This window comes from Oryctolagus cuniculus, chromosome 2 (genome assembly GCF_051225735.1).
Source record: "Oryctolagus cuniculus isolate XC-2025 breed Fujian yellow rabbit chromosome 2, ASM5122573v1, whole genome shotgun sequence".
NCBI lineage: Eukaryota > Metazoa > Chordata > Mammalia > Lagomorpha > Leporidae > Oryctolagus > Oryctolagus cuniculus.
In genome coordinates, this window is record NC_142868.1 from 116,201,286 (window position 1) to 116,226,935 (window position 25,650).

Consider the following 25,650-nt stretch of genomic DNA (forward strand, 5'->3'; position numbering starts at 1 on the left):
TCTCTGGGTCGAGAAACGAAACCGAGACGAGCGGTGCACGGCACCCAGGGCGTGCTTCAGCAAGGGAGCCATTGTCACCGCTATCTGTGCTGTGATTCCGCGGTCCCAGGACCCGGGGAGGTGACGGAGGAGGCTGGCAGGGATTTAGGGTCCCCGTGCGGACGTCACTGCGGATGCGGTAGTGTTCACGGGGAGTTTGGGCAGTTTTCTGTCCCAGTTAGGTCCTCCCAAGGAGACGCTAGTGATGGGCTGCTCGCTTGCTCGAAAAAGTGGCGCGGTCGTCCGGGCTGCGTGCAGGAGGCACCGATCCTTGGTCTGGAGCCCAGCTCTTCTTTGCAGCGCATCCTCCTGCAAAGAGTCCACAAATGAGGGCTCAGCGTGTCACTCCACTGCACTGCGTATCGTGCCCCTGCACCCCAGGACTCACATGCCGTGCTGGGGGTCAGCTGGGGCAGAGACAAAGGAAAGGGCTGCCCTGCGAAGGCCAGAAGGGGACCCTGGTCCAGGGAGAAGAGCCAGAGAGCCTCTGGGTCCCCAGCAAACTCCAGCGAGGTCGGGAGGAAGGAGGGGTCCAACTCTTGGTCTTGGACTGGTGCATTCCAGAAACCTCCCCCATTACTGAGCGGCGCGGGAGCTGCCCTGAAGTGGGGAGCTGGGGGAGCCCTGAGACCTGGAAGCTGCTCCTATTGGCTACGGAGGGGTGGGGAGGGTGGCGGCTGCCTCCTCGCCCCACCTGTCTGCTGCAGTGCCGCTTGCTCAGGGATGTGGCCGAGGTCCGCCTTGTGCCACGAGTCTGAGGCTCAACCCTGAACTCCAGTGAAAGGGCATGGGGCTCAGAGCCACATCCACTGCCAGCCCCGCCCCTTGCTGGTGATCTCACGCGTGCCACTAGCTCTCTGGGCCTTGCTTTGCCTGATCTAGCAAATGGGAGCGTGAAGATACAGTGAGATCCAAGCGTGAGAATCAACCTGCTGGGGCTGGCCCTGTGGCATAGCAGGTAAAGCTGCAGTCTTCAGTGCCAGCATCCCATAGGGGCACCAGTTCGAGTCCCGGCTGCTCCACTTCCGATCCAGCTCTCTGCAATGGTCTGGGAAAGCAGTGGAAGATGGCCTAGGTCTTTGGGCCCCTGCACCCATGTGGGAGACCTGGAAGAAGCTCTTGGTTTTGGATCGGCCCAGCTTTAGCCATTGTGGTCATTTGGAGGAGTGAACCAGCAGATGGAAGACCTCTCTCTCTGTCTCTCTGCTTCTGCCTCTCTGTAACTCTATCTTTCAATAAATAAATAAATCTTAAAAAAAAAAAAAGGAAAGAAAATCAACCTGAGTCACTAGGCTTACTACCCACCCCTGCCTTCTTCTCGGGCTGCGGAGAGGGGCCCAAGCACAGACCAAGCGCTGAGCACCGTGGACCCTGGTGTCTGGGAAGCAGGGCGGAAGTTTTCTCCAGTCTTCATCTGCGCTCGCTCGCTCCTCACTCCCCCGCCAGGTCCGTCTGTCCCTTCCTCCTTCCTTCTCTCCCTCTCCCCCCACCCCCATAGCCCACTCCAGGCCCCCAGCCCTCATGCAGGGTCCTGCCAGGCTGGCACAGGGCCTGCAGTGGGATGAGGAAATGCTCCCCTTACGCTTGCTGTTAGCCCCCTGGGGACAGCATCCCCATGGCGCCCAAGCCCTTGTGCACACAGCAGGAGCAGGTGAGGGAGGAGGCAGGAAGGAGGGGGGTGGGGGCATGCAGCCATGTCGATCCACAGAACACACATGCACAAGACACAGTGCCACAGGTGTGTGTGTGTGTGTGTGTGTGTGTGCGTGCATGGGGGGGGGGGGCGTCGGGGTGAGATTGTTCAAAAAACATTCTTGCTATTGATAATAACGCTACCACTTTACATATCCAGGCTGCCAGGAAACCCACACGCACTCTCCCATACCAGCTCATTCTCATTCTTGCCACGAAAGTCCCCAACTTCAAACAGTTCGAAATTTGGCTACTGGAGAAAGTTGTAGAGGACTGTGCCTCCACGCAGTGAGGCCAAGGTGCGTGGGGAAACCCCCAACCTGGAAGCTTCCAGAGGTGTGGGCCTGTGCCAGCATCCAAAAAACAGCAGGCGCTTAGCCATGGCAGTTTGGTTGGTCTTGCATGGCGTCTATGGCAGAACCTTATTTTGATGAGGTTGGCAAAAAAAAAAAAAAAAAAAAAAAAAGATTTCCCAGCATCCCTCACAGCTGTGGGGTGGTCTTGGGATCCAGGGCTGGCCAATGAAATGTAAGTAGAAACCAGCTGGGAATTTGGGGGAGTTTGACGGTCCTGATAGAGGCTCTGCCCCTTTCTCTTTGTCACTTCCTCTTTTCTTCCTGCCTGGAAAGAGCAGGGAGCGTGAGGTAGAATCAGGGTGCAGGCGCTAAGGCCCCTGGGTGACCTCCCAGCCTTAGGGTTCTGGGAACTCATGTTTCCTTACCTGTTAACCAGAGGTTGAAAGAAATAGCTTTAAAAATATTTTTTCTCCTTTTTAAAAGATTTATTTTATTTATTTGAAAGGCAGAATGTCAGAGACAGAGAGAGAGAGAGAGAGACAGATCTTCAGTGTACTGGTTCACTCCCCAAATGGCTGCACAGCCAGGGCTGGGTCAGGCTGAAGCCGGGATCCCAGAACTCCCTCTGGGTCTCCCACGTGGGTGGCCGGGGCCCAAGCACATTAGCAGGGAGCTGGATCCAAAGTAGAGCAACCGAGGCTCCACCCAGTGCTCTGATGTGGGCGCAGGCAGCGGCTGAACCCACTGTGCCACAGCACTGGCCCCAAACTTTTAAGTTTTTTTTTTTTTTAAGCACTCTCCTTCACTGGTTTCTAACGTGAGAATGTGCAATACACATTGCAGGGGCTATGTGTGTGTGAGGAAGTAGGATTTTACTGACAAGTGCTCAGATTACTGCCCTCCGGGGTCTTGAAGAGCACAGCCACCCTGGGGGAAGTGGGTGCTCCCGCAGGAGGGTCACTGTGGGCGGGGCTCGAAGTGCAGCACGTCCACAGAGGGAAGTCCATAGTTTCCTATGGCCCATGAATGATGTTCTAAATCTCCACATGACCCTTGGCAGAAAAATAGGTTCGCCAACTCTGAAAGGAAACCCGCCCAGGACAATTGCCACCCCTGGAAACTCGTGTTTGTGGCAGGAAAAAAATGGCGTTGCTGGAGCCAGCGCCATGGCACAGTGGGTGCAGCTGCCACCTCCAATGCCGGCATCCCACACAGGCGCGGGTTGGAGTCCCAGCCGCTCTGTTTCAGATCCAGCTCCTTGTTAATATGCCTGGAAAACAACGGAGGCTGGGCCGAGTGCTTGGGCCCCTGCACCCACATGGGAGACCTGGAAGAAGCTCCTGGCTCCTGGCTTTGGTCTGGCCCAGCCCTGGTCATTGCAGACATTTGGGGAGTGAACCAGCAGATGGAAGACCTCTCTCTCTTTCTGTCTCTCCCTCTTTTGTTCTATGACTCTGCCTTTCAAATAAATACAATAAATCAATAGAAGAGCTTAAAAGCACTTTACCAAAACGGCTACGTTAGTACCAAGTACCGGCTGTGCAGTTGTGCCGCCTAACGGGGGTGCAGGTTTTCAGCCACTGTGGGAGAAACCTCTGTCCTGGCACCTTCCGTTGGCACAGGAGCAGGTGAGGGAACGGCGGCCAGCGGAGCGCACGTGAAAGGCAAGGTTGCAATCTGGACGCATGTGCGGTGTCACCCTTTGCTTAAAGTCTCGCACTAGGATTGTGGCTTTGCCGTGTGTGATTCTGCCAATACTTGCTACATATAATTTGCAGTCTGGTTCAAGGCTATTGTATGCTATTGGTGAATTATTTCTTTTATCATTATTTCATGATTCAGTGACATTTTTCCCCAAGTGATGCTTTTTGCTTTAAAGCTGTGTTACCTACACTAATACTGCTACAGTATTTCTTTTTGTAGTGTCTGCTTAGTATAGAAGTATCTCCAGTATTTCTGTTTTATTATGTTTTAGATGTATCTCTTAGAAATGGCAGATAGCGTTTTCCAAATATAACTTGTTTGCTAATTATCCCAACCTGAGCATTACATAGTGCATATATGGTACCCCATAAATAGATATAATTATTATGTAGTAATATATATAATCTGAGAACTTCTGTTATTCAAGTAGAAGATTTAATCTATTTATATTTATTATTATTGATATATTTGATTTAATTGTGTTTATATTTGTCTTTCTGTCAAAGATTTATTTTATTTACTTGAAAGGCAGAGTTACAGAGGGAGAGATAGAGAGAGGGAGAGAGAGAGAGATCTTCCATCCACTAGTTCACTCTGTAGATGGCCAAAATGGCCAGGGCTGGGCCGATCTGAACCCAGGAGCCAGGAGCTTCCTCCAGATCTCCCACGTGGGTGCAGGGTCCCAGGCACTTGTGCCATCCTCTCTGCTTTCCCAGGTGCATTAGCGGGGAGCTGAATCAGAAGTGAAGCAGCTGGGTCTCAAACCAGTGCCCATATGGGATGCTGGTGTCCTGGGCCGCGGCTTTATCCACTATGCTTCAACACCAGCCCCCGTCTGTCTTTCTTTTTCTTTTCTTTTAGGAATTACTTATTTATTTATTTGAAAGAGAGATAGAGAGAGACAGAGATAGAGAGAGACAGACAGACAGACAGACAGAGGGAGCGAGATCTTCCATCCACTGGTTCACTCCCTAAATGGCCAGGGATCTGGCCTGGGCAGGCAGGCCGGAAGGACCAGCGGGAACTTCCTTAGTGTCTGATGCTTCGCTGGCACGTTGGTCTTCCCCTCCTGCTGTGTGGCAGAGGATTTGGTGGACCGCAAAGTCGTCAGACTCGTGGCTGAGAACCAGGGATGCGGGTGCCACGCTGGCTGGGAACCAACCCTCCCGGACCGCGTGTCTCCAGGCGATCGGACCCGCAGTCAGTTCTGCTTCTTTCCACCAGGTGGCACTGCTAGCCAAGCCCTGAGGCTTCCAGGCTTGGTTTGCCCCGTTGCCACAGCGCCCTGTTTGGCCCTAGCTAACCACGGACTGTGCCTGCAGACCTGATGTTTCTAGGGGGGCTGTTCTTCAGGCAGGGTAGGCCCTCTGCCCTCCGGGATTTCAGCCCGGTGGAGAGCAGATGGAATAGAGGCCCCAGTGAGGACTCATGGGGCATCCCTGCATCCTGCAGTACCGATTTCAGCCAGCAGGGGCCGCCCCAGCCTGGAAGCTGCACCTGTCTTAAGGGGCCAGTCCGTCCCTTTCTGGAAGGCACATCTACAACCTCGGTTTGCCAGGCACCAAGCCCGCGGTGTGGACAGCACTGGAGGGGAGGGAAGGTGCAGCCTCCCTTGCGCGGAGGCCTCCACCTTTCACACAACCAGGAAGCACTCACAAAGCTCCTACTATGCATTAGCACGGTGCACTGGGGGAGAAATTAATCACTACTCAATAACTATAAGGGGGCCAGCACCCCAAGTGAGGAGTCACAGATGAACATAACACCAATGAAGGCACAAGCTCGCAAGCCACAGGGCCGGGGCCAAATGCTGGTTCTAGCACATAACCGCCTTGTGGTCATGAAACAACTGTTCATCTCTGTGTGCCTTCCTTCCCAGTCTGCAGAATGGGGTAGACTTCAATCCCTTGAGAATACAAGCCAGAATGTCCGTGAGGAGCTGCTGCCAGGACGGATGCCATTGGACTTGGAGCCCTGGTGTCTGGTGGAGAGCATGAGGTCACTCTTTCCTCACTCGTCTGGGGGCTGGTGGCTGAGACCCCGTCTATCACCAAAGCTGGTCGAGACAGACGCCAACACAGGTATGCGATAACATGAGCTTCCCATGACCTGGGAGCCCTCGTAAACGAAGACCCCGAGAGACGGGGAAGTCTGGCTGTTCTGCTCTGGTTTGCTGAAGAGCGGTTAGCGGTGCGTGATTGGACCCGGGACTGAGGCGGACGGATGGTGGCCAGGGCGGATGTGTGGGTGCACGGCCTGCCTGTCCAGCTTCTTCTCTCTGTCCCTGTGTCTCCAGCACTTACAGCGTGAATGAGGGCCTAGGACCTGCTTTAGGGAAGGGGAGCACGGGCTTCCTGCTTCAGCCGATTCTTACATGCCAAGGCGCCCTACTTGAGGGTAGCAGGTCCGTGTGTTATGTAAGTAAATAGGAATGCACGGTGGGGGTCTGCCCAGGTACTCCTATCCCCCAGAGTCAGGCCTGAGGCTGAGCTCAGGCCCCCGGAAGCCCTCCCCCACCAAGGCGGGATGTGCAGGTGGGACCACACACCTGGCCTGCTGGCCTTGGGCGGTTTCCAGTCAGACTCGAGTGGCCGGGGACTGGCCAAGCCCTGAGCCTTCCAGAGCTGTCGCACGGATCTCTGCTATGGGAATGTGGTTTATCAACAAGGTGCTCTGGGAGCTGCCCACCAGGAATCCACCCCAGGCAGCCAGCACCGCAGTTGGAGCCGGGACAAGGAAGGGCAAGGAGGCACCCCTGGGCCCTCTGCTTCTTCCAGACCAGGCGGATTGAGGGCACGAGGGGGTGCCCTGAGCCCCCTGACTTCACACCAGGGGTCCCTGGCCTCAAGCTGGGCCAGCTGGACCTGCTGACCCTGTGCTGACTCCTTGCCAGTTCGCCTTTGGCCCTTGAAGCGTGAGTCTAGTGGAGAAACTGAGGCAGCTGGGAAGGGCTGTGTGAACGCGGGGGGAAAGTCTTTCAAAGTCAGCCAGGGAGGGGCTGCTCTCACCCCCACGACACGACCAAAGCCGTGTTGTATCGGGCCCTGCATCCTGGCTTCCTGTTTTACACGTGGCGGCTCTGGGGCCCGGGGAAGGCCCGGGAGCTGCCACAGATAACACAGAGGGGCTCCAAACTTCCCATCCTCTCCCGCCCCATTCAGGCCGTCCCCCCCGCACCTGGCCAAGGGCACCCCCAGCCCAGCTCCCCCAAGGCCATGCATGGGGGGGAATGCCAGCCCTCCCTCAGCTGAGTCCAAAGCAGTCACTGCAGGTGGCCTTGACCTGGGCTTGTGGGAAAGCCTTAGTCTGGAGGTGGCGCCGGGACCCACAGCCTGCAAACCAGCCTGGGGCTTGGAGCTCCTGGCTCCTGGCTTCGGACTGGCTCGCCCCTGGCCATTGTGGCCATTTGGGGAGTGGACCAGCGGGTGGCAGATTCTCTCTCTCTCTGTCCCTGCCTCTTCTCCTTGCTCTTTAACTCTGGCTTTCAAGTAAATAAACAAATCTTTAAAAAATGAAAAAGCAAACAACACTGATGCTCACGTCCCACCCCAAGCCATTGGGGGTGGGCAGAGTTGGGCATGGGTACTTATTAACACCCCATTGCAATGACAAGGTGCAGTCGGGTTGGCGTTGGTCAGAAAGGAGTGAAGGCTGCATTGAGGCCGTCTCAGGCCGTGTGCCCAGGTCCCCACTTCCTCCTTGCAAGCTGGCCAGCTGCCGTGGGTCCGCAGCAAGCTGTGAGAAATTGTCAGGAAATTCCCTGGATATTATAACTCGTGACAGCAACATCTCATTAATCATCAACCCTGTAACGTGATCCCGGCCCATAAAAAAAACCGAAACCTGCGGAATCTCTGCAAACCTGCTCACTGGCCCTTGCCTGACAATTCCTTCCAGACCCAGAGACCTGTGCCGGGGATCCTAGGCTGATGGGTGCCCAGCTCTGCTCCGAGCCCAGTAAGTAGGTCTCCTGCAGGCCCCAGGCATGGCCCCTCCAGCAGGGATGCGAGAAGCGGGCTGGACGCTCCGAGGGGTGGAGGTGTGGTGGGTGTCATCCCGGCTCTGCTGCCCTGTGGAGGAGTCCAGCTGGGGCTGGGTGACCAGGTCCTGGGTCCCTGCCCTGACAAGATGACCCGCATAACCCGTCTGCCTCTCAGAGCCTGTTGTGCAGGAAGGGTAGTGGCTGGGTGGACAACAGGGTACGGCTGTGGGGGCTTCGTGGGAGACAGGGTCGAGCGGGGGGACGGTGGGCACTTTGTCCCTGGGCCTGCTCCCTTGGCCAGCACAGCCCACCTGGCCAGCGTGCAGGACTGCTGATGCACACATCACCAAGGTTCCAGGAGAGCCTCACCTGCGGCCAAGGGCATCACTCAGCAGGAGGCCCCGGGCGGGCAGAGCTGGGGATCTGGGGCTGCATCCCCTGAGGTCAGGGCTAAGCATCTCTGGATGCGTCCTTGTCTTGCTGAAGAGCGGGAGCCTCCGCTCAGGGCCCTTAGCCCCGGGTGGGCCTCGAAGGTTGGGCCCAGGACCCTCCCACTTCTGGCCGTGAGGACCTGGACTGCTTGCACAGCCTCACGGTCTGAGTGCTTGGCCACCAGGTGTGTGTTGGAGGAAGTACAAGAGTCTGTGTAGTACTTGGCAGGTGCTGGCGCCCCTGAAGTCTTGATGGCCCGAGGGGTGCGGATGATGATGATGAAGGCCCAGGGAAGCCTTCACTGAGCGGGAGGCTGGCCCCGGCCACGCCTATTCCCAGCGCCTCACCGCGAAGTTCCTGTCGTTTGTTTCTCCCTGTGCAGGGGCAGAGATATGCAGAGGTCGGCGCTGCCCTGAACTCGGGGCAGGTAGAGGACGTCTTATTGTCCACCCAGACACACAGCCCCCCTCCTGCAGCAGTGGGAGCGCCAGGGGCAGCAGGGTGTAATTGGGGAGGCCACTTGTCTGGACTGTGGCATCCTGCCTGGAAATGGGCCCATAATAGGAACTATGCCCATGGGCGTGAGAGTGCTCTGAGCCATCGGCGACAGGCCTGCTTGGAGAGCCACACCTGACCCGGGAGTGGGGTGTGCAGGGTTGCCCAGGGCAAAGGGTGGGAGGAGCCGGGCAGGGTGGAGGTGGTGTTCACACCTTCCAGGACACTGTGATCCAGCTCCAAGCTCAGGTGCCGGAGTCACGCCGGCTCGTGCTGGCCTGCCAGGAGGGTGGCTGTCAGGCCCACTCTACCTGGACCTTGTGCAGTGAGCAACCAGCACAACTGTCCCAGAGAACGTGGGTGTGGGGAGCCAGGGCCTCAGGGAGGCGGCCGCTCTGGGCAGGATGCGGAGCACAGGTGTGCCCCAGGAGGAAGGGGCGTAAGCGCCCTGACCACTAGTTACCTGTGTCCACCTGGGTCCCCTCCTCTACACACGGGGACGTGAGAGCGTGCCTCCCACGGGCTGCTGGGACCCATCCTGGGCAGGGGTGGAGTGAGCTTTGCAGACGGCCAAGTTCCCGTCCAGGGTCAGGCCTGCGTCTTCTTCAGTCCTCAGGGCTTCCTGCCCTGCCGAGGGACCCACGCGTCCACCAGGGCCATTCCCAGGGACTTCCCTTCTTCCCCAGACCCCTCCAGGGAGCCATACCCCTTCCCAGTGCCATCCTGCCCCCAGAACAGGTCCTGCCGGGAGCCAGCCTGTGTCCCTGGTACCTGGCAGGGGTGGGGAGAGAGGGAAGGGGGAGCGATGACCCCGCCATAGGGGGTGTGGTCTCCCTCTCTTGAGGTTTGGTGGGTTACACCAGGAAAATCCACCTGTTCTCAGGTACCCCCAGCCCCGTGCCTGGCCAGGCGGGCAGTGAACGCCCTGCACTCAACCACCAGGCCCTGGCAGGGCGGGCCTGTCATTGCCTTCCGTGGAGAGGGGCTGTGGGCCCAGCGGGCAGCGGCTACATCAGTGGCGGGACCCGACTAGAGTCCAGAGCAGCCCAGCTGCATCAGCACCTTAGCAGTGGGCACAAGCTCCGGCTCAGCAACATCCGGGCCCCCCGTCTGACCCCAGGTCACCGTGCGTGCTTCCCCTGGCTTGGGTTCAGCCTTGGGGAGCAAGGAATCTGGGCATAGCTGGGATGGGCAGGAGAGCTGAGACCACTCCAGGGAGGGTGACGGGAGATGGACAAGCAGAGCCGTTCAGAGGTCCCAAAGCCTGGGGACATTTTTTTTTTTGCGGGGGGTGGGGTGGGATGGGAGCGTCCCTTAGGCCTGTGGAAGATCAGGGACAGATTCCCAGTGACATCAGGGGGGCTCTGTGCCCGAGCATAGTTAGCCTCCCTCCCGGGGCCCTGCAAGAATGTGGCAGGCATGCGTAAGGTCAGAGACTGTGCCAGGGGTTTGTGTCCTGATCGGGGCGGGGGGTGGGGGGACTTGCCTCTCTAGCCTGGGGTCTGGCTCAGGTCCGGGTTGAATTCCTGACAGCAGTGAGCCAGCTTCTCTCTCCTGACCCAGAAAGAGCAGGGCCAGGGGGAGAGGCAGGGGTGGGAGATGCGGCCTCGGGAGCTGGCTCTGAGCAGTTCTGGGCCAGGAAGCTCCACCAGCTTCCTCCGCACGGGCGGGGTGGGGAGGGGCAGGGGGGAGGGGGGAAGGGCTGCCCGATAAGGAAGTTGCCCTTGTGACTGCCAAGTGGAGTGATGCGGGAAGTCCCCTGCTTCCATGGCCCACTGCAGTCCTAGACCCAACCCAGGGTTTTGGGGGGGCTCAGCTGGGATCCCGCAATATAAAGATGGCACCCTCCCTGGGGGCCATGGGGCGCACACAGCTGATGCAGGTTCCCCACGTGACACTAATGTGTCAAACAGAGGGGGAAACAGCACCCCACCCCCACCCAGGGACTCGTGGGTCCGAGTGGACCACGGCAGGTGGGGAGGCCCATCTCCTCTCGGGGCTATTTCGGAGCCGACACAGAACATACGATATAATAAACATACCATCTATCCGCCCAGCTGAAGCTGCGCTTTCTCTAGAAACAGAAGACAGCTGTTACCCGCACTGAGGGTGAGCAGACCCAGAACAGGCATCAGCCCCTTCATTGTCACAGCATCCCTAGGGAGGTTCCTGGTGGGAACTCAGACCCCTGTCCAACAAAGTCATTTCCTCCCAGGCTCCAAGGTGGTTCTTGGGGCGTGGGGGTGGGGTTCAAGTGACCCCACTGGAGCTGGGGGACTGGAAATGGCCCCTCAGGGGAGGTCAAAGTGGACCTGGGCTGCTGGGGAGAGTTGAGGGGGCTCCCGGGGTGTATAAGGAGTTGTCAAGGTGACCCTAGGTGCCAGGGGTTCCCTGAGGAGCTGGTGGGCGTGGCCTGGCCAGAGTCGACATCGTCCATTCTCTCCCCTGCCCCACAGATGCCATGGAGCCCCGAGAGGCCCTTCGCTTCCACGACAAGGCCAAGGGCGCGCAGGTGCGTCTGGACGCGCAGGGCTGCAGGGCGAGCAGGTGCGCCACGTTCCACGATGGCATCGTGTTCAGCCAGCGGCCGGTGCGGCCCAGCGAGCGGGTGGTGCTGCGCGTGCTGCAGCACGAGGACCGCTGGTGCGGCGGCCTGCGCGTGGGCTTTACGCGTCTGGACCCTGAGCGCCTCTCCGCAGCCAGCCTGCCGCCCTTTGTGTGCCCCGACCTGGTGGAGCAGAGCCCCACGTGGGCAGCCGTGCTGCCCGAAGGCAGCGCGCTTGCGGGGGACCTGGTCCGCTTCTGGGTGGACCCACGAGGGCGGCTCTTCGCCAAGACCAATGAGGGCCCAGGGTTCCTGCTGCGCAAGGACGTGCTCATGGGCGCCCCCCTCTGGGCCGTGATGGACGTGTACGGGACCACCAAGGCCATCGAGCTGCTGGGTGAGACAACGTGGGGACCCAGACCCTTTCCGGGGTGAGGGTGACGTTGGCTCGGGTGGCACCCCCATGGGCACCCAGAGCCATCGGAAGACGGTTCATTTGTTCATTCTCAGTAATTCCATCCGTCCCTGCGCAGGGCCAGGAATGAGGATGGTGCTGACCCCAGTCGGGTGGGGGGGGGGGTGGCAGCGTTGTCCTCAGAGAATCATAAGGAGCTACCACCAGGCGCCGCTGTTGTGGCTTCAGCCCCGGTTTGTAACTCCAGCATCCCATATACCAGGGCCGGTTGGAGTCCCAGCTCCTCTACTTCCCATCCAGTTTCCTGCTGATGTGCCTGGGAAGGCAGAGGAAGATGGCTCAAATACCTGGGCCTTCGCCACCCATGTGGGAGACCAGAATGGAGTTCCTGGCTGCTGGCTTCCGCCTGGCCCAGGTCTGGCTGTTGCAGCCATTTGGGCAGTGAATCAGCAAATGGAAGATCTCTCTCTCCCTCCCTGTCTCTCTCTTTCTCTATCCTGCTCTGATTTAAAAATGAATACATAATTTTTAAAAATTTAAGATTTATGTATTTATTTGAAAGGCGGAGTTACAGAGAGGCAGAGGCAGAGAGAGAGAGAGAGAGAGATGTCTTCCATCTGCTTGGTTCACTCCCCCAAATGCCTGCAATGACCGGAGCTGGGTCAATTCAAAGCCAGGATCCAGGAGCGTCTTTGGGTCTCCCACGTGGGTGCAGGGGCCCAAGCACTTGGGCCATCCTCCACTGCTTTCCCAGGGCATAGGAGAGAGCTGGATCGGAAGTGGAGCAGCCGGGACTCAAACCAGCGTCCATATGAGATGCCAGCGCTGCAGGCGGCGGCTTTACCTGCTACACCACAGCGCCGGCCCCTGTATTTCTTTCTTTAGTGTTTTGTAGTTTTCATCATACAAATCAAACTGATGTCTTTTAGCGTGGCTGATGACGAATGTTTTTCCAGCCCCTGGGTGGTTTTGGTGCACCCTGGCTTGGGATGTGGGTGAGGCTGAGGAGGGGCTGAAGAAAGTGGGTCCAGGAGGAAGACTACAGCCACACAAGGTCAAATTTGGGAGGGAATGGCCAAGAGCCCAGCCTTTCACCCCAGGGAGGAAAGTAGATGGAGGCTTGGCTCCTCGGGCATGGGAGAGGGGGTGGGAGGTCACCCTGGGCTCTCTCAGGCCCTGAATTTTCCACTCTGCCTCAGATCCTACAGCCGGCTGGTGCCCCGCAGCCAAGCCAGAGGCCCCCTGGGAGGAGGCGCTGCCTGAGCATGAAGGTGAGTGGTTTCTCTGGGTAGCAGCGACGCCCCGGGACTTCCGCACCTGGGAGTGGGGGTGGAAGCCGCGGCCCTGGCTGCTCCGTCAAGTGTCTCTGAGCTTCCCTGGTCGAGGGTGGCACAGGCTTGGAGCCAGGGCACTTGGCTGTGCCTGCTGGAATCCTAAGGGCAATTTAACAGCTCTGCCGTCCAGAACATCGGCTGATTTTACAAGTTATCAGAGCACATTCACAAGCAGATAATGTTATTTTGTTCTTGCTTTTAAACAGTAATCCACATTCATTGTAAAACTTTGCCAAATAGAAATAAAGATGAAAGGATAAATAAGGAACTTAAAAAAAAAACACCATTACCTCTTGGGTAGATTTCTTCCCAGTGATTTTGTGCTTTTTATTTTTATTTTTTAATTTTTTTTAAGATTTACTTATTTGAGGGGCCGGCACTGTGGCCATGGCAACTAAGCTTCCACATTCCATGTGGGTGCCGGTTCAAGTCCCCATTGCTCAGCTTCCAATCCAGCTCTCTGCTATGGCCTGGGAAAGCAGTAGAGGACGGCCCAAATGCTTGGGCCTCTGTACTCACATGGGAGACTCTTTTTAAAAAAAGATTTACTTATTTGAAAGGCAGAGTGACAGAGAGGGAGAGACACAGATAGAGATCTTCAATCCACTGGTTTACTCCCCAGATGGCTACAAAGGCAGAGGCTGGGCCGGCCAAAGCCAGGAACCTGGAACTCCATCCAGAGCTCCCTTGTGGGTGACAGGGGCCCAAGTACGTGGGCCATCTTTCATTGCTTTCCCAGGTGCGTTAGCAGGGAGATAGATAGATCAGAAGTGGAGTCTCCAGGACTCAGACTGGCACCCATATAGGATGCCAGTGTTGCAGGCAGCAGCTTAACCTGCTGAGCCACCTGCTGAGCCACAATGCTGACCCCAATATTTAGGTGTGTGGTTTTTTTTTTTTTTTTTTTTTTTTTTTTTTTTTTAGACCCAGAGAGAGAGGAGAGAGAGCACTCCCATCCACTTGTTCACATCCCAAATGCCTGTGGTAGCCAGGTCTAGGCCGGGCTGAAGCCAGGAGCCCACACAAGTAGCAGGGACCCAAGTACTGGGGCCGGCACCTGCTGCCTCCCAGGGTCTGAGTTAGCAGGAAGCTGGAGTCGCGAGGTAGAGCGGGGAATGGAACGCAGGTGCTCTGATGTGGGGTGTAGACGTTTTACCAGGCAGACCAAACACCCCACCTCTGCTCCCTGCTACTCTTAGTGCAGGTGTGCATACACTCATGTGTGGGGAATTGTTGGTCCTTTGCTTTCCTTTTCTCCAAACTAGAATTTGAGGGCACATAGGGGCAGTAGTCCCCCTTACCCACGGAGGGTTCACCCCATGATGTTTTACTGCTGTGTGAGTTGTGGACAGTGCCAAACCCTAGGTGCACTGTGACTTTTCCTAGTCACACATACCTGTGAGACTTTAATATATACATAAGGCACAATAAGAGAAATAGCAACTAATAATGCAAAGGAGCCGGCGCTGCGGCTCACTAGGCTAATCCTCCGCCTTGCGGCACCGGCACACCGGGTTCTAGTCCCAGTCAGGGCGCCGGACTCTGTCCCAGTTGCTCCTCTTCCAGTCCAGCTCTCTGCTGTGGCCCGGGAGTGCAGTGGAGGATGGCCCAAGTGCTTGGGCCCTGCACCCCATGGGAGACCAGGAGGAAGCACCTGGCTCCTACCTTTGGATCAGCGTGGTGTGCTGGCCGCAGCGCGCCAGCCGTGGCAGCCACTGGAGGGTGAACCAACGGCAAAAAGGAAGACCTTTCTCTCTGTCTCTCTCTCTCACTGTCCACTCTGTCTGTCAAAAAAACAAAACAAAACAAAAAAAAAAAACAAAAAACAACCAGTTATGTTAAGCTTGCGGATTGTTTTTGGAATTTTCCCTCGAATACGTTTAGATCGGGGTCACTGCAACCATGGGGAGTGGAGCTGGCGATGGGGGCCCGGGTGAGGGGGTGGACGGGGAAAATCCATGGAAAACGGATTCAACCGTGAGTTAAAAGAAACCCAAATAGGCACCAGGTATTTTGAAATCCATGCATAGTTTTTTCATAATGTGTATTTCGCATGACCTGTCTGAAGACCCCGGGGTTGGAACAGCCTGGTGGTCTTTAGTTGGTGACACTGCAAGCATGTGTCGCGAGGCCACCGTTTGCCCAGCACTGCCAAGCCCTCCGCCCTGACCCCTGCACCTCTGACCGTGTCTCTCCTCCCCCAGATGCAACAGCGGAGGAGTGTGCCATCTGCTTCCACCATGCTGCCAACACCTGCCTAGTCCCCTGCGGCCACACGCACTTCTGCAGCCACTGTGCCTGGAGAGTCTTCAGGGACACGGCCAAGTGCCCTGTGTGTCGCTGGCACATCAGGGAGGTGGTCCCGGCAAGGGCCCTTCCTGCCCCAGGGACAGGATAGGCTCATGAGAGAGAAGATGGCTTCCTGGAGAGCACAGCTGATGGGGCCTGGCTCTGAGCAGAGGGGCGAGGTGGGGCCTGCCCTCTTTTTGGAAAAGGGTTGCGCTGGTCAGCAATGGGCAGAAGAGAGAGGAATGAGGGGGTGTGGCTGCTCCCCCGCAGGGCGGGGGCTGGGGCCTGTGCAGCAAGGAGTGACCCCATGGCAGCACTAACCCCATGGGCAGGCCCTGTCCAGGCAGGGCACAGCCTAACCCCTCGCCTGGCAGCTGTGCAGGGTCTGCTGGGGGCACTGCACCCCAGGAGGCGTCCAGCCTTGCGATTTGCAATCTTGCAGGGAAGCCAGGCCCCCTCCCACGATGGCTGGTGCAGTGGCTCTGTCCTGGCCCGCCCAGCCTCCTGCTTGGGGCAGTCTCACCCCTGAAGCTGAGTCAGTGTGGAGCGCAATGCCGTCATCACAGGTGTTTCCTTGCCTGCTTCCAAGATGTGAAAATAAAGTTTCAGGCCAGCGCTGCGGCGCAGCGGGCTAAGCCTCCTCCTGTGGCGCCCACATCCCATATGGACACCAGTTCCTGTCCTGGCTGCTCCACTTCCGATTCAGCTCTCTGCTGTGGTCTGGAAAAGCAGAAGATGGCCGAAGTGCTTGGGCCCTTGCACCCGTGTGGGAGACCCAGAGGACGCTCCTGGCTCCTGGCTTCGGATTGGCTCAGCTCCAGCCGTTGAGACCATCTGGGTAGTGAACCAGTGGATGGAAAATCTCTTTCTCTCTCGTCTCTCTTTCTCTCTTTCTGTAACTCTGCCTCTCAAATAAATAATAAGTAAATCTTTAATTTTTTTTTTAAAAAAGGAAACAAGTCCGTAGTGGACTTTAAAAAGCTCTGTACATTCCTGGTTTAGTTGATCTGACAGCTGTGCTGCTGCCCAGGAAAGACCCGCGAGGACCCCAGCCCCCCGCTGCTGGCCCCTCCTGAGGCCCTTTGCAAGCAGGACATGAAGATTAAGGCGGTTAAACTACCTGCCGGTTACAGGAGAGTCTCAGCCAGGCACAGAGATCCCGGCAAAGGGCGGGAATTATTATTATGTTTTTCTTATTTGAGAGGCAGAGTTACATAGAGGGGGAGAGGTCTTCCATCCACTGGTTCATTCCTCAAATGGCCACAATGGCTGGAGCTGGGCTGATCCAAAGCCGGGAGCCAGGAGTCCCAGCTGCTCCACTTCTGCTCCAGCTCCCTGCTTGCAACTGGGAAAGCAGCAGATGACGGCCCAAGTGCCTGGGCCCCTGCCACCCGTATTGGAGACCAGGATGGAGCTCCTGGCTCCTGGCTTCAGCCTGGCCCAGACCTGACTGTTGTGGCCATTTGGGGAGTGAACCAATATGTGGAAGACCTCTGTCTGTGCATCTCTCCCTCCTTCTGTCACTCTTCCTTTTAAATAAATCTTTCCAAGAAAAAAGAGGATTCCTGAAATAAAAAATGCACTGGCAGTGCTCGACAGCAGATCCCAGCTGGCAGAAGCGTCAGTGAACTTGAAGGCTGGTTGATGGTTGATGGTGATCAAATCTGAAGAAAGAGAAAACAAGAACAAAGGCTGGGCCGGCACTGTGGTGCCTGGGAAAGCAGTGGAGGATGGCCCAAGTTCTTGGGCCCCTGCACCTGTGTGGGAGACCTGGAAGAAGCTCCTGGCTCCTGGCTTTGGATCAGCGCAGCTCCTGCCGTTGCGGCCATTGGGGAGTGAACCAGCGATGGAAGACCTTTCTTTCTATCTCTCCCTCTCACTGTATGTAACTCTACTTCTCAAATAAAATAAATAAAAAATCTTTAATAAAAAAAAAAGAACAAAAGCTGAGAGCTGTGGGAGCCACCAAGGGCAGCAGCGTACATGGAGCGGGAATACCACGAGAAGAGGCAGAGAGAAGGAGTAGGGAAAAAATTCAAGAGTCCAGGAAGTTCCAAAATTTAATGAAAAATATGAATCCACAGCTCCAAGAAGCTCAACAAACTTAGAATAGGATAAACAGAAAAAAGCATTAAATGAACATTTGTAAAATGAAATCTACATAGATAAAAATATGAAAAAATACTAAAAGCAAAAAAATTATGGGGCCAGCGCCGTGGCGCAGTAGGTTAATCACTTTGCCTGCAGCTCTGGCAACCCATATGGGTGCCAGTTCTAGTCCTGGCTGCCCCTCTTCCAGTCCAGCTCTCTGCTGTGGCCTGGGAAAGCAGTAGAAGATGGCCCGGGTGTTTGGGCCCCTGCACCTGCTTGGGAGACCAGGAGGAAGCTCCTGGCTCCTGGCTTTGAATCTGTGTAGCTCCGGCCGTTGCGGCCATTGGGGGAGTGAACCAGCGGACAGAAGACCCTTCTCTCTGTCTCTCCCTCTCACTGTCTATAACTCTACTTCTCAAATAAATAAAAATCTTTAAAAAAAAGACTAAACAATAAAATAGACACTTTTAAAGAGATTTTTAAAAAGTTAAAAAATCAAAACTGAACCCAAGGCCCAGCTGTCTCCCTCCCACGCCCTCCAGGACTCGCAGGTCTGGCTGCTTTTATAATCTCTAAGCAAAGACTGAGAGAGACTTCCCTGGACAACTGACCAGTTCAGGGGAAAAGGCACAAAAATACTGACATCAAGGTATTCCCCAAAGAGATGGTGCCGCCGGTCCCTTAGGATCCAGGGACACGCCCCACCTGTGGCTTCAGAGCATGAAAGTGGCGGGGTGGCTAGCTCGGCGGTTACCAGAGCACCTGGGTTTGATCCAGCTCCAGCCCCAGCCCCGCCCCCATCTTCCGGCTAATGTGCACCCTGGCAAGCAAGGGGTGATGGCTCAGGTGGCTGAGTCCCCACCGCCCACATGGGAGACCTGGATTGAGTATCTAGCTCCTGTATTTAGCCTGACCCAGCTCCACCTGTTGTGGCCTTGGGGAGTGGACCAGTGGATGAGATCTCTCTCCCTCTCCCCTCTCCCCTCTCCCCTCTCCCCTCTCCCCTCTCCCCTCTCCCCTCTCTCCTCTTCCCTCTCCCCTCTTCCCTCGCCCCTCTCCCTCTCTCTCCCTCTCTCTCTCCCTCTCTCTCTCCATCTCTCTCCTTCCTTCTCTCTCTCCCTCTCTCTCCTTCCCTCTCTCCCCTCTCTCTCTCCCTCTCTCTCTCTCCCTCTCTCTCTCTCCCTCCCTCTCTCTCCCTCTCTCTCCCTCCCTCTCTCTCCCCCTCTCTCTCTCCCTTTTTCTCTCCCTCTCTCCCCCTCCCCCTCTCTCTCTCCCTTTTTCTCTCCCTCTCTCTCCCTCTCTCTCCTTCCCTCTCTCTCTCCCTCTCTCCCGCTCTCCCTCTCAACCTCTCTCTCTCCCTCTCTCTCCCCCCTCTCCCTCTCTCTCTCCTTCTCTCTCTCCCTCTCTCTCCCTCCCTCTCTCTTCCTCTCTCTCCCCCTCTCTCTTCTTCCCTCTCTCTCCCTCTCTCTCCCACTCTCCCTCTCAACCTCTCTCTCTCCCTCTCTCTCCCCCCTCTCCCTCTCTCTCTCACTCTCTCTCCCTCTCTCTTCCTCTCTCCCCCCTCTCTTCTTCCCTCTCTCTCCCTCTCTCTCCTTCCCTCTCTCTCTCCCTCTCTCTCCTTCCCTCTCTCTCTCCCTCTCCCTCTCTCTCCCTCTCTCTCCCTCTCTCTCTCCCTCTCCCTCTCTCTCCCCTTCCCTCTCTCTCTCCCTCTCTCTCTCCCTCTCTCTCCCCTCTCTCTCCCGCTCTCTCCCTCTCTCTCCCTCCCTCTCCCTCTCTCTCTCTCCCGCTCTCTCCCTCTTTCTCCCCCTCTCTCTCCCTCTCTCTCCCTCTCTTCCTCTCCCTACCTCCCTCAACTGTCTGTTTTTCAAATAAAATAAGTAAATAAAACATAAGTTGAAATATTGTACATGGGAGACCATTTGTATTCAGGAAATTTCAGAAAATTGAGGACAAAGGCAAGATCCTGCAAGTTTCCACTGAGATACAAAAGACCAAAAATACAAAGAAAGCCCAAAATTTTTTCACACCTCAGGAGGGCAACATTGGGAGCTAAACACTGGTGGGAAAAGTCTCCACATGCGGGCTCATCCCACGAGGCCCCTGCACTGTCGGCATGGGTGGGGTGACGGTGCTCTCTGGCAGGAAGCGCCGGAGACAAGTTTCAGTGAACCTGTTCGCTTTATTAACGACCACGCACATCTTTTAAAGGGCAGGCAGAGGGGGCGTAACCAATTCAGGGCAATACTAATTCTTTTTTTTTCTTTTTTTTTTGACAGGCAGAGTGGACAGTGAGAGAGAGACAGAGAGAAAGGTCTTCCTTTGCCGTTGGTTCACTCTCCAATGGCCACCGCGGCCAGCTCATTGCGCTGATCCGAAGGCAGGAGCCAGGTGCTTCTCCTGGTCTCCCATGGGGTGCAGGGCCCAAGCACTTGGGCCATCCTCCACTGCACTCCCGGGCCACAGCAGAGAGCTGGCCTGGAAGAGGGGCAACCAGGACAGAATCCAGCACCCTGACCGGGACTAGAACGCGGGGTGCCAGCGCCACAGGTGGAGGATTAGCCTATTGAGCCACGGGGCCAGCCGAGACAAAAACCTTTTCAATCAATTTACTTCAAATAACCTTGGCCAAAAACAAATAAAAAACTAAAGGAGTGTAATCTGGGGTCCCGGAAGCAGTAGCCAGGGTGAAGAGGGGGATCCCAGGATGAAGACAGGCAGAACATCCCAGCTACAGCTGTCCAGTTGGGAGCAGATCAGAGATTAAAAAAAAAAAGTATTTGTAAGTCCACTGACTCACTCCTCAAATACCCACAGCAGTGGAACTAGACCAGGCTGAAGCCAGGAGCCAGGAATGCAACCCAAGTCTCCCACGTGGGTGGCAAGCTCCCGACTATTTGAGCCATCACCACTACTTCCCATCATCTGCACTGGCAAGAAGCTGGTGCCGGGAGCGAGAGTCAGGCCTGGAACCCAGGCACTCCACTCTGGGACATGGGGCCTCTTAATCCGTGCCTTCGTCGCTAAAACAAACGTTCCCCCTTAGTGATGTTGAGGTTTTTTCCTCTATGGCCAGCAGTAGTGGGGATCATGTGTCAGTTTGGCATAATTTATCCAAACTTCAAATGCACAGACCCTTTAGCTGAAAAGTCTCACTTCTGAAAATTCATCTTGCAGCTGGCACCGCGGCTCACTAGGCTAATCCTCTGCCTTGTGGCGCCGGCACACCGGGTTCTAGTCCCGGTCGGGGCGCCGGATTCTGTCCCGGTTGCCCCTCTTCCAGGCCAGCTCTCTGCTGTGGCCCGGGAGTGCAGTGGAGGATGGCCCAAGTGCTTGGGCCCTGCACCCACATGGGAGACCAGGAGAAGCACCTGGATCCTGGCTCCTGCCATCGGATCAGCGCGGTGCGCTGGCCGCGGCGGCCATTGGAGAGTGAACCAATGGCAAAGGAAGACCTTTCTCTCTGTCTCTCTCACTGTCCACTCTGCCTGTCAAAAAAAAGAAAAAAAAAGTTCATCTTGCAAAAAACCTTCCTGGCTTCGGATTGGCGCAGCTCTGGCCATTGAGCCCAGCGGGGGAGTGAACCAGTGGATGGAAGACCTCTCTCTCTCTCTGCCTCTCCTTCTCTTCTTGTGTAACTCTGACTTTCAAATAAATAAATAAGTCTTTAAAAAAAAATAAAGCTGCACTGCATCCCTTCTCTGTTCCTATTTGATTTCTGAATCTGTCACCTCTTGTTTTTTAAAATGAAGATTTATGGGCCAGTGCTGTGGTGCAGCAGGTTAATACCCTGCCCTAAAGTGCCGGCATCCCATATAGGCGCTGGTTCGAGTACCAGTTGCTCCACTTCTGATCCAGCTCTCTGCTATGACCTGGGAAAGCAGTAGAAGATGGCCCAAGTCCTTGGGCCCCTGCACCCATGCAGGAGACCCTGAGGAAGATCCTGGCTCCTGGCTTCAGATCAGCACAGCTCTGGCCAGTGTGGCCAGCTGGGGAGTGAACCAATTGGGGAGTGGATGGAAGACCTCTCTCTCTCTCTGCCTCTTCTCTCTCTGTGTAACTCTTTCAAATAAATAAATAAATCTTTTTAAAAAATGAAGATTTATTTATTTGTTTGAAAGGCAGAGTTACAGAGAGAAGGAGAGAGACAGTTCCTCCATCTTCTGGTTCACTCCCCAAATAGTCGTAACAGCAAGGAGCCTGGAATGCCATCTGGGCCTCACACGTGCTTGGGCCATCCTCGCTGCTTTCCCAGGCACATTAGCAGGGAGCTGGATCAGAAGAGGAGCAGTCAGGACTCGAACCAGCGTCCATATGGGATGCCGATGCCACAGGCCTCTCCCCTGCCCCGTCACCTTTTGAAAGGAAAGCAGGTATTCCCTGTTCAGACTCATTGCATACACTAATTCTGTAAGTCTTGACCTGGGAGGGATTTCTTCAAGAGGAAGTCAGAACACCTGATGTGTGAACGCTGATGGGGGGGAAGGCAGTCCGAGGGCAGTGTGGTGTAGAGTCTTCTAAAGGCAAGCAAAGGCAAAGCGAGTCAATTATTAATTTTGGCAGGGGACGTAATGCAGGAAAAGATCATTTATGGTATGCACATGTCTCAACTGTCCCAGGTACTTAAACAGTACTCATGGAAATGTGATTTGTGTCTCAGAAAAAAAAAAAGGTTATTTTTAAGAAAATTCCAAAATTGATGAATCAAGAAAGACAAGCGGGAATGAAAGAGGAAGACAAATGAGCCCAGGGAGCAGGGAAGAGGAAGTGACGTTTGCACTGGTGTTTTGGTGCTGGGTGGACGGCAGAGAGGAGGGAAGAATTCCAGAGAGCAGGCACAGCAGGTGCAAGGTGGGACAGTGTGGAGTGTGGTGGGGCACCCACGAGGAGGTCAGATTGGGCAGGGCAGAGGGACAGGTTGGGGCTGGAGAGCTGCTGGCAGGGGCTGGAGGAGCCTTTACTGTGGGGGTCTGGATGCAGGAGGGCTTGTGTGCCAGGGGCCAGCCCAGCCACCACACCGCCCTTTCAGGCACATTGCAAGGGAGCCGGCCACTGCTTGGGCTCGCTCTCCTAGAGGGTCGAGTCTGCAGGCCCGCGATGGTCAGCAGGTGGAGGAAGCCTGCAGTGAGTCACCTTCACGAGGGCACTCCCCACAGAGAGAAGGGAAAGTAAAACTGCAACCAGGATCCTCAGGGATTGCTATCAGTGGGGAGCCAGCCTGGGCTGCGTCCAGGGACCAGCTACGGGGCTTTCCAAAGGGAGCAAAAAACCCCGTGCCCAGGTGACGTTCACACGGGGCTTCCTGTAGGGGGTGAGACAGGTCTGAGAGATAAGGCGCCCTCTCCCCGGGATCAGGGCCACCCCGGCCCCTGCCGCCCCGTCTTGCCACCTCTCTCTGTCTCAGGCTCACGCGCCCAGCCCCAGAGTGCTGTGAGCGCCATCAGCGCTGTGAGCTGAGGGCCGTCCCGGCCTCCCAGCCCTGCCTGCGAGAGGTATCCCTCCTGCTGCTCATAGGTTCCGTAGGAAATTCCATCTGGAAGAAGACCAGAGGCAAAGGCTGTGGGCGGGGGAGGACCATTCCCGAGCCCGGTGGCGGGGGGGAAGGGAGCCAGGTACTGTTCAGCGGCTGCTGCCCAACCCCGTTCTTTGCGGGAGGGGCAGGTGGGGAGTCCCCTGATGAGCCTGGACGAGGGTCTCTGTGCTCCTCTGGGACAGCCAGCCTGTCCCTCTCAGATCTGTATAAAGGGTAAGGGTGTACAGCAGGTAACAATATGCGCATTTAGATCCAGGAAAGGGGAGGGGGGCAGAGGCTGCGTGTGGCTTGCCCCAGTCCACACAGCAGTCATGGTATTGCCAGGACTAGATCTGGATTCGCTCTTAGCCAGGGCACCCATCAACCTCAAGCTGAGCTTCATGGTCCCCATCCCCCTCTCAAAGTTCCCAACCAAGGGGCCCGTGTTGTGGCATCAGGGAGAAAGCCTCCTCCTTCGATGGCGGCATCCCATTTGGGAGCCCCCACTGCTCCACTTCCGATCCGTCTCCCTGTGAATGCACCTGAGAAAGCAGCAGAGGATGGCCCAGTTGTTGCTGGGATTGGAGGAATATAGGAACCCTCGGGCATTGCTGGGGAGAGTGTAGAGAGCCCCCAGGTTAGATAGGTCAGAGCAAGAGGAGCGGATCTTACAGACATGCCGCCTAAGAAGAAATATCAGCAGCGGAGTGAAATCCACAATGTGATAGCGTTCGCGCAAATTAAAGAGACAGGCACACAAACATATTGGTTAGAAAATACACACAACAAATGCACCACAACAGTGCCTGAAGCGGGGCTGGAGGGGAGAGCTGGGGTAATGGAATAAATATATCATAAAACAGGAGCAGGACTCGCATGGGAGACCCGGAGAAGCTCCTGGCTCCTGGCTTCCGATCAGCGCAGCTCCAGCCATTGCAGCCATCTGAGGAGCGAACCAGCAGATGGAAGACCTCTCTCTCTCTCTCTGCCTCTCCTCTCTCTCTCTGTAACTCTGCCTTTCAAATAAATAAATCTTTTTTTTTAAAAAGCGAATCATAAGAAGATCCTCTTCAGATCAGTTTCAGCTTACATAAAAGGGATCTGACCAGGTGCTAGAGAACACGACTACTTCCGTGAAATCAGGACTAAACTTCTACCTCTGAAGTCTTCACAGGTGAATGCGAAAGACATTCCTGACTGCTCCTATAAGCCAATCAGAAACCTTAGAACTCGACCTTTGGGAGTAACTGACTACGCAGGGACACAGCCCTTGGCAATGACCGAGACTGCTCCAACCCACAAAGCAAATTTGTTAGACAGGATAGACAGAGACTTACAGTCACTGGACAGGCAGGACCTGCACTACACCCCTCATGAGCAGGAAGCAGTTACAGAAGAGATGACTCGATGGCCATCAGCTCCCCTTAGGATTAAGGGCATGGAGTCTCTGGGGGGGGGGGGTGGGGAATGAATTAGGCAGGTGTACTCTAGTAGGCCAGACCTACGAGATGAGCCCCTGGAAAATCCAGATGCCGAATGGTTTACTGATGGCAGCAGCTACACAAAAAAAGAAAGCTATACAAAAAAAAAAAAAAAAAAAAAAAAGAAAGAAAGAAAGGCAGATAATAGAAGCCCAAGCACTACCACACAATACTTTAGCCCAAAAGGCAGAGCTTATTGCATTGACTAGGGCTTTACAACTGGGAAAAGGCCAGCGAGTTTATATATATATATATATAATATTTTATATAGATTATATAAATATAATATTTATATATAGATTGCAGATATGCTTTCCTTGTGTTACATGCACATGCAGCAATCTGGAAAGAGAAGGGCTTACTGACTGCAAAGAATTCCCTTGTTGAATATGGAAAAGAGATACTGGCTCTACTTCAGGCAGTACTGGAGCGTTAAGAGGTGGCCGTCAACCACTGCAAGGGACATCAGAAGGGAGATAATTATGTTAACCAGAGAAATGCACTAGCAGATAGAGCAGCTACACAGGAAAGTTTGGAAATGGCCCTTATATCTCAATCTGTGGAAGTGGTTAAGGAACCTCACTATACGGAACCTGAGAATGAATGGGCCCGACAGCGAGGCTATACTAAAAACGCAAATGGGTGGTGGATACTAAATCATAGAATTATGCTACCAATGGCCACTCAATGGAAAATTATTAAGGAGATACACAACTCTACCCACTTGGGAAGAGATGCCGTAACGCAACTGGTCTCCGAGCTTTTGGAGGAAAGGGACTAAATACGATCATAGAGGAAGTGACTCGCTCTTGGCCACTATGTTTACAGGATAACCCTCACCATGTAAGGCCACCTCCCCTGTTGATTACTGTGCAGAGGAGGGGAACATAAACAGGTGTAGACTGGCAGGTTGACTTTACCAATATGCTCCCAACAAGCAATTATAGGTACCTTCTAGGCTTTATTGTTACTTTTACAGGATGGATGGAGGCCTTTTCGACCCGAACGGAGAAAGCACACGAGGTGCTTAGAGCCTTGTTGAAAGACATCGTGCCACGCTATGGACTGCCACGGTCACTCCAGAGTGACAATGGACCTTCATTATATCTAAAATAACCCAGCAGAACCTAGCAGCTTCTGAGAATAATGATGACCATGCAGGAGACACTGAGGATGGCGGTGACTGAAAGAGATCCAGCTCGTGAAGTGAACTCATTAGATGAGATAGGCAGAGACTTCCAGACTGAGAACAGGCAGGGTCTGCGCCCCTAATCAGCAGGAAGCAGCTACAGAAGATGGAGACTCGACGCCCATCAACAATCCCTTAAGATTAAGGTCTGGAGTCT

The 25,650-nt window shown here is 55.2% G+C and overlaps 1 protein-coding gene across 2 annotated transcripts; it reads left to right on the forward strand.

Moving 5' to 3' along the window:
- The first annotated feature begins 7,445 nt into the window (after positions 1–7,445).
- Positions 7,446–17,164, forward strand: NEURL3 (neuralized E3 ubiquitin protein ligase 3). Of its 2 annotated transcripts, none has more exons than XM_008253780.5 (4): positions 7,446–7,688; positions 11,097–11,582; positions 12,800–12,871; positions 15,139–17,163. In XM_008253780.5, the coding sequence occupies exons 1-4, from the start codon at positions 7,661–7,663 to the stop codon at positions 15,330–15,332; spliced, it is 780 nt and encodes a 259-aa protein (XP_008252002.3). In that variant the 5' UTR covers positions 7,446–7,660; the 3' UTR covers positions 15,333–17,163. The 2 variants fall into 2 exon arrangements, with proteins under 2 accessions (XP_008252002.3, XP_051691974.3); XM_051836014.3 differs by having other exon boundaries at positions 7,570–7,692; positions 15,139–17,164.
- The last annotated feature ends 8,486 nt before the right edge of the window (positions 17,165–25,650 follow it).

Coding starts and splice junctions, on each gene's coding strand:
- NEURL3 (XM_008253780.5), top strand. CDS start 7,661: ATGGGTGCCCAGCTCTGCTCCGAGCCCA. Junction 7,689..11,096: donor CCAGCTCTGCTCCGAGCCCA/GTAAGTAGGTCT, acceptor CCTGCCCCACAG/ATGCCATGGAGCCCCGAGAG. Junction 12,872..15,138: donor GGCGCTGCCTGAGCATGAAG/GTGAGTGGTTTC, acceptor CTCCTCCCCCAG/ATGCAACAGCGGAGGAGTGT.